General features: G+C 43.7%; 1 protein-coding gene across 1 annotated transcript in view; it reads right to left on the bottom strand.

Annotated features, from left to right (window-relative positions):
- The window catches only part of LOC103390208 (diacylglycerol kinase eta), a 10,854-nt gene that overhangs the window by 2,159 nt on the left and 940 nt on the right, over positions 1-7,755 (bottom strand). The window contains exons 4-24 of the mRNA XM_017033967.2: positions 7,030-7,162; positions 6,768-6,874; positions 6,256-6,381; positions 6,026-6,128; positions 5,726-5,885; positions 5,528-5,636; positions 4,992-5,131; positions 4,813-4,900; positions 4,565-4,656; positions 4,047-4,146; positions 3,565-3,630; positions 3,070-3,253; positions 2,231-2,329; positions 2,011-2,095; positions 1,818-1,925; positions 1,461-1,557; positions 1,246-1,353; positions 1,048-1,161; positions 577-711; positions 319-482; positions 136-241 (exon numbers count right to left, since the gene is read on the bottom strand). Coding sequence (XP_016889456.1) covers positions 136-241; positions 319-482; positions 577-711; positions 1,048-1,161; positions 1,246-1,353; positions 1,461-1,557; positions 1,818-1,925; positions 2,011-2,095; positions 2,231-2,329; positions 3,070-3,253; positions 3,565-3,630; positions 4,047-4,146; positions 4,565-4,656; positions 4,813-4,900; positions 4,992-5,131; positions 5,528-5,636; positions 5,726-5,885; positions 6,026-6,128; positions 6,256-6,381; positions 6,768-6,874; positions 7,030-7,162 — 2,424 coding nt within the window. The remainder of the gene's footprint in view (positions 1-135; positions 242-318; positions 483-576; positions 712-1,047; positions 1,162-1,245; positions 1,354-1,460; positions 1,558-1,817; positions 1,926-2,010; positions 2,096-2,230; positions 2,330-3,069; positions 3,254-3,564; positions 3,631-4,046; positions 4,147-4,564; positions 4,657-4,812; positions 4,901-4,991; positions 5,132-5,527; positions 5,637-5,725; positions 5,886-6,025; positions 6,129-6,255; positions 6,382-6,767; positions 6,875-7,029; positions 7,163-7,755) is intronic.

Genomic DNA, 7,755 nt, shown 5'->3' with positions numbered 1-7,755 from the left:
TTACCAAAACAACACCCAATAAAATAATAAATAGGCGGCATTCCCGAGCGGAGCGAGCAAACACGTCTGCCACGGGGGGCGTCATGAACATAACGCATAATGCTTTGTCTCTGTCCCTCTGTCTTTGTGTCTCACCTCAGGACTGGAGAGTTTGGCCTCGGTGAGGACGAGGGCAGTGGCGTTGACGGCGTGAGCCAGTTCCTGCTCCACCAGCTTGTGGGTCTCAGCTGCTTCACGGATCCTGCAGAGGAGAAAGCGAGTTATTCTAAAATATATGAATTCAAAAAGGAACAGGTAAGTGTTCAGAGTTTTGCTTACTTATTGATGAGCGTGTCGGCCACCATGCCGAGCTGCTGGACCTGAGCACACTCCTCCTCAGTCAGATATTCCATGGACTGCTGGGAGTTGAGGCGGGGCCTGGTCGGACGGTAGCTGTCGATCTTCATCTTGTCCTCCCACGACTTCAGCGTGCTTTCAAACGCCTGGGAAAAGGGGAGAAAGTGTCCAGATTTAGTTTGACAAATGTATCACGTTCTTTTCTTGAGCTTTCTTAAATTTCAACGCTGGACCTTTTACCCTGTCTCTGGTCAGCATCTGCGCCCGGTTCTTGTGGACGATCTTGACGATTCCTGGTGGCTGGATCCAAGCCTCGCCGTCCACCTGGACAGGGACGCCCTCCTCCCCCAGAATGGTGATCTTCACCTGACGACACTTTTCAAACACAGCAGAAAAGCAAAAGGTTCACTTCAGATGTGACTCTGTGACCATTTTTAATCCTTGGCTGAAACCAGTTCAAACAAACCAAACTAATCACTTCAGTTTGTCTTAGTCTGAAACACATACACTAGTTTGGCACCAGTGTCTGTACCAGATGCCCTTTTCAACACAACCACAAATGTTGTGTTCATACCAGTTCACACTAGTTCATACCAGCTTCTATAGTCAAACTGTTTCTCATCCTGAAAGACGACGTCATTAACGCTGACGTCATTAACGCTGACGTCATTAACGTAACTCGGAGTGTACCTCTGTGTGTGTGTGGGTCACCTGAGCGATGCGGTGGTGCTGCAGGTTGATGACTCTGGACATGGCCATCTGCATGCTGCCAAACACGGCCACTACCTCCAGCTTCTTATCATCGAATGATGGAGCTCCAAAGTTCTGTGGAAGTTCAAAGTAAGCTAATCTACAATCATCAAAGCAGAACTACATGACTACATGACCAGCTCTTCTCACTGCACTCACATTGTCCTCCTTGGTGCCCCCCCAGAAGTTGATGCCTCCTGCATAACTGGGAATGTTTAAAACGGCCAAACCCTGAAGACTGGGTAGAGGCATGGGAACGCCATCACACTGACAGAGTCAGAGGAAGATAAAAAAAAAAATTTTTAAAAAAGAGTCAGGTTAAGGTGGTGCTCCACAGGGGATTCTTCTGCTCAGTGTGTGGCTCTGTCACTGACCTCCAGCTGAACTCTCTGCTCCAGGTTCTTGTAGGTTTTCTGGACCAGCTCTTTGGTTCCCAGAACTCCGTACCACATCATGTTCTTGGTACGACTACTGCAATGACAAAACATCAGAAGTAAACTGATCACTGGTGTCCTTCATTCTGCTAAGGTAGTGGTCCCCAAAGTGGGGCCACGTCCACTGGTGGGGTGGAGCTATGGTGGGGGAAGGGATTGATTAGTATATATTGGTATAAATATAAGTTTTGCTGGTGTATAGGTGCGCTGGAGCGCCTTCTTTATATGCAGACGACGTGTTGTTCTATTAAACAGAGACTGATGAACTATAAAATAAGAGGGTATTCATATTCACACCTGCACTTTTTTGGATGCTCGTCTCTCTTGTTGTTAAATTCCAGCGAAATCTTTGCGTCCAGGCCGATGCCAAAGTAGTTGTTCATCACACATTTCTCTGAACATTGTCTGTGGAACCAGACGACGTGGACTTTTATTGGAAACACCGTTATCACAGTAGGACAGTCATTACACTGCTACAGAACAGTCTTACACTAAGTCCTCGTTGTAGGTGACGGTGTGAAGGCTCTCTGGTTTCTCCAGGTCGATGGGGGAAGTGGGGCTCAAACTTCCTTGACCTGGAAAGAAGCACAACTCTGAATAGTAAAAATCCATCAACGTTCCCTTATGAACAGGCTATTTTGAGAAGTTTGGCCATAAAACCAGATCAGTAAACGCTCAAATGGTCTCGATGTTTGTAAACACACACGTACGTGGCTCAACCTCCTTCAGCTCCTCACTGTTTTCTCTTTTGATGGAAGATGAGGACGACATCCTCTGAACCTGTGTGTGTCGGTTCTGTTCATCCACCACTGAAACACAAACACACTGGTGTTTAATTAAATAATCCAAATGTACACCAATGTACCATAAAAATCCAGAAGTTAGTCATTTACAGCACAAATAAGTCTTGACAAAAATGTTTATATTTTATATTTTAAACACACAGGCCTTTGCTCGGTGAATTTGACTAGAGTACGGGTGTCGAACTCAATCTCACATTGGTCCACGGTTAAAAACCGGGATGAAGTCGTGGACCAAACGTAATGTTGATTGAAGAATTGACTGGAAATGTGCATGTTTTCCCTTCTCTCCAGATAAGTAATGATGAATTCATGTTTAATGTGGAAATAAACTTTTGTTTGTGTAAACACTGAATTTGGAACAACCAAAGCTTAATATTATGAAAACATGAGAAATTAAATTTGATAAAGACACACATCAGTATTTGTTTCTTATTGTCTATCTCTGGGCTTTCAACTAACTTTTTAATGTCAATCTTTTGTCACAGGCCAACAACAGAATAATGTATGTGCTCTAATATAGTGCATACATCACTAATACTACAGATCCTGTCAGTATATAATGGCTACATACTGGCAGGCCAGCTCTAAAACACATTGGAGATGATCTCGTAATATCAACAGGGCCAGATTTGGCCCGTGGGTCTGATTTTGACACCTGTGGTCTTGAGCGTTAAATTAGGACAACATAAATAACATTCTAAAGCCTATGGTTGTGTTCAGGTCCTAACTGTGGATCATCTCTGTACCTTTCTCCGCCTGTTCGATGATCTGCCTCAGGGCTTTCTTCAGGCTGTTAGCTCGAAGCATCAGCTGCTCCTTGGACCGATAGGTTTTACTTTCTGAACCCAAATCACCACCACCACCTTCAGTGGGACTGGTGCCGCTGTCACCCACACTCTCCTGGTTGGACATCGAACCAGCCGGCACCACCTGATTAAATCAGAAGAATAAGGACTTTTCAGACACTCGGAAGGCTGTGTGTTTTTTTCATCAAACAAAATCAACCTTTGAATAAAGAACTGAAGAAACAATAAAGAAACAGACAGCTATCAGTTATTAGTTATCCTGAAAAGGGAAGTTGAGAAACATTAAAATATTCCACACACTGTTGTTATTATTTCTGCCCACAGGTTCAACAAACCAGCAGAACAACAAGAGTTTGTCGGTGCAGGTAGTTTCCAGCCTTCACTCATGTTCTGTTCTTTGAATCATCGTGATCGTCTACAGTCAGGTGTTCTCACCTGAGCTTCTGCTTCTTCACTTAAAGCCTTGACCAGTGAATCCAGCTTCTCATTCAGCAGCGCACACCAGTGAATCCAGCTTCTCATTCAGCAGTGCACACTGACAGACAGACAGACAGAGAGAGAGAGAGAGAGAGAGAGAGAAGGAAGAATGTTTTTACTGACGACTGTTTTCACACAGTGCAGACGTCTGTGAAGTTCTCCATCATCGGAGCTGAGCTCAGATAAAGGTTGTCGGTGATATTCTCTCCTGTGTATCTGTGTGTCATGGTGAGTATTTAAATACAGGAACGGAATGAAAAGAAATAAAAACGGCCTCTTTAACTTTAACTCTCATGTTCTGAGTCAAACACTTCATCAAACACGGACTGGAGCGTTGACCCTTGGTCTGAACCTACACACACCTACACTTACCTGCAGTTTCACGAGCTCTTATATAAGACACACACACACACACACACACACACACACACACAGTGTACCTTCTTTGCCATGGCGTCCGCCTCCTCCTTGTTCTCTGTGGCTCTCTCGTACGCCTTCCCCACCTCAGCCACAAAGTCATTTACTGTCCCACACAAAAATCTGACAGCGGAGTAAACAGAGGACGAAAAACTGGATTAAAAAGTGTCCTTTTTTTTTTTTTTAAAGAGGTATTTGCAACAACAACAGCAGCAAACATCTTTCACCTCAGTGCTGCCTGTTTTTATTGTTATTATTTTATTCCTGGATAAAAAAATAAATAAATCGTTTTTTTTCCTTCAAATCAGGTGGCCAAAACAACTGGGATCAAACTTGTGAACACGTGACCTTCTTGCTGTAAAGACACGTATCCCCAAAACAGCAACCACTGGGTGGCGCTGCTGCACTAATTACCGTAGTTAACAAAACCTCCCTTCCCAACAACACTTCCCAGACATGAAGTTCAAACCACTTTCTTCTTTACATTAACCCCATGCCAAACTCTAACCCTCTGTGTGTTGTCAATGTTGACGATACATACTTGGCAGAGGAGATGACATCACTGTGTTTGTCTGAGTCCAGAATCTTGGCCAAGTGTGAGGCCACAGAGTCTTCATACTGAGTGATGTGGACCTGAAACAGAGAGACACACATATAAGTGGACCTTTGAAATGATTCAATCTGTGCTAATCTCCAATAATCTCTGAAACCAGATTACAGACCACACTGCACCGCATCAGTTCACAACTTTAATCTCAGTCTCATATATGAAAGTTGTTTTTTTTTTACCTGCGGAAGAGACTCCAGACCATCATCCTCCTTCACTGAAGGTGTGTGTTTGTTGGAGGCAGGAACCTCGTAGGTCAACACACTCCATCTGAAACAAACAAACAAACAAAAACAAAATCAATGAATTAACAGAAGAATTCAACCAACTCAACAGGTCAAACATCAGCCTGCGCTCTCACCTGTCCAACATCTTGGTGGTGGCTCTCTCCAGCTTCTCCAGGATTTGAAGCAGCTGAGCATCATCGTCACACAGACCCCCCCAGCCCAGGACCCGAGCCAGGTCATTTCCTGTGCCCAGAGGCAGCACGCCCAGCTGACACTGCAGAAAGATCCAAACTAATCTTTTTGTTCTGGTTCTGAGTGCTCCTATGACCTGACATCTTTAAGGCTCTGAGGTACAGTCAGTATGTTCTGTGTTTAAATGATGTTCTCTGTTTGAATTACAAAATAAACCCTGAGCTGTCCTTGTTGCAAAGCCTTGGGTCGATGCTCCTTTAACACCCAAACCTTCTGATTTTACCTTCGTGTCAACTTCACAGGCTGTGTTGCAGACATTGATTAAAAAAGGTTCAAAGAATTCAAAATAATTGAAAAAAACAAGGATGAAAAACCTGAGTCCTGATGACTGATGCATATGGTTGTTTCCCAGAACCACTCCACACATCAGTATTATATCATCATCATCATCACTCCTCCTCCTGTTCTCTGCTCTCACCTGTTTGTGGAGGCTGAGTTTATCCAGCTCAGAGAGAACCCAGCCCACGCTGCCATCTCCTCCACACACCAGAACACGGAAAGTCACGAACTTCTGAAACAGTCGAAGGCTGGAAGAAGCACAAAGAAAAAAAAACTGATGGAATCACATGACTGACAGGCAGAAAACAAGGTAGCAGACAGAAACCCAGCTCAGTACCCGAGCTCTGGACCTCCGTTCATCAGGTCGAAGACCTGCGCTGGGTTGAGCTGCTGCTTGAACTTTCGCAGGAACTTCACGCCCTGGTTGTCACCACTCTTGGAGTTGACCATGACGAGCAGAGGGCTGGAACACGAAGCTGAGGTGGCCTTCCAGAAGCCTGAAAAAAATGTTACGCTAACATTAGCATTTTAGACTAAAATCCAAAACATTTACAATAGTTTGTCAAAATATACAAATAAGATTAGCCAGTGTGTGTGTGTGTGTGTGTGTGTGTGTGAGTGAGTGAGTATATCTCACCATCTGAGTCGATGCTGTTGAGCGCAGTAGGAGGGATGATTGACACCCGACACTGACCCAGTGGACACACCTTCCCTATTTGTTCTTTACAGCTGTTGTGAACCTGAGAGTGGTAGTTATACCTTATCAGAAATCAAGAACTTTCCAAACCTTGAAATCAGAGCCTGGAGATGTACACACAATATGATTTAACAAACAGAGCTGGCTCCAGATGGAGTGTTTCTACGTACGATGGCTTTGCACCACAGGCAGCGCCAGTCCTGCAGCCGCCTGACGCTGCCGCAGTTCCTGTCGCACACCACACACTTAGCACTGACCGGCAGGTTCCCCTCCAGCCACTGGTGTGGCATCGACACCTGAGGGAACGAATAAAAAGTTCTTTTGACTTTTACAAAAAACTGTGATCATTTCTCTGGCCCGTCGTTTTCAGGAGACTAAAACATTTCCTGGTCAACCGTGGTGGCGTCTCAAGCTATTTTATAAGCTATCCTTCAGATGTTTCTAAGCCAACTTGTAGCCCTCATTTCAAGTTATTTTGAGGTAACTTTAGCTACTTTGTGTATTCAGCTAAAGAGGAAAACATTTCATTTTTTGCTTTACTTTGATTTCAGCTCATTTTATTCTGTTCTTTTTTTCAACAGATTTGTTCAACAGAATTTTTTTTGTAGAACCTCAATGAGTGAAGCAGAAAAAAGGTTTAAAAGTTTCAAAGTCATTATTTGTGTGTAAAAATGAAACCTACCCCATCTTCATCCTCAATTATGTCGTTTCCTATGGAGGCCAGCGTGGTCCATTTGCAGTTGTTGGTGGAACGAACTGCGCAGCGTTTGTGAGCTTTGAACTTACAAACTTCAACGGACAAAAGAGGAAAAATATCAAAATCAAATCTAAATATTTGAAAAGAAAGGATTTAAACTCACAATTGTTCTGGCTTTACTAAAAATGCATAACTGTTTGGTGTCATGTTCCCAGAAATGTGTTGTCAGATGTGTGTGTGTGTGTACCTTCACAGGACAGGCCGTGGGAGGTGACACCTGGCAGAGCTTCTCTACAGACGTTGCAGAAAGTGGGCCTGGCGTGTGAGCAGGCGTACCAGTTGTGCATCCCAGAGAAATGCTCCATGTTGAACTGACTGGCCTGAGGGAGGTGAGAAGACAAAGGGGTGACAAACAGGGAGTGAAGGGAGAAACCACAGTACCAGGTTGGAACAGCAGTAGTTTCTGGCTGACCGTAGCTACAGCTTGTAAAAGAGAAATCGATGTTGAAGTAGAACTGTTAGCAGCAGCTAACCGTTCTGTCAGGATTTATCCAGAGTTTCAGCTGAAGGTTGATGGTCGCAGTAAAAGGTCAAGTTTGAGAGTTTGAGTCCCCATTATATCTGCTCATGGTGCAATTTTAACAAAGTCTCCACAAAAAGTAATTCAATAAAAGGGTACGGTGTCACATGAAACAAACTGGAGAAGAAGCAAAAGAAGCAAACCTAGTTTTGTTCTGTTCAAACAAACAGTTGCAGTTTTACCTCCACGTGTTTCAAATACATCAAAGCAACATATATTATCTGTACCTAAGAAACATAAACTCAGAGGAACTCGACAAGAATGAGACATTTACTTTAAGTGTAACCTATTTTTTATGACTAGAAAAACTTGTTTTTTGTTTGTCTTTGTTTTATGAGTGCTTTATTGTGCTGACAAAGTGTGAAGATACTTTTTGAAGCAGGCCAAAATAAA

Source organism: Cynoglossus semilaevis, chromosome 1 (assembly GCF_000523025.1).
Source record: "Cynoglossus semilaevis isolate Cse_v1.0 chromosome 1, Cse_v1.0, whole genome shotgun sequence".
NCBI lineage: Eukaryota > Metazoa > Chordata > Actinopteri > Pleuronectiformes > Cynoglossidae > Cynoglossus > Cynoglossus semilaevis.
The sequence above is the reverse complement of the archived record's forward strand: the minus strand, read 5'-3'. Positions and strand labels throughout refer to the sequence as shown.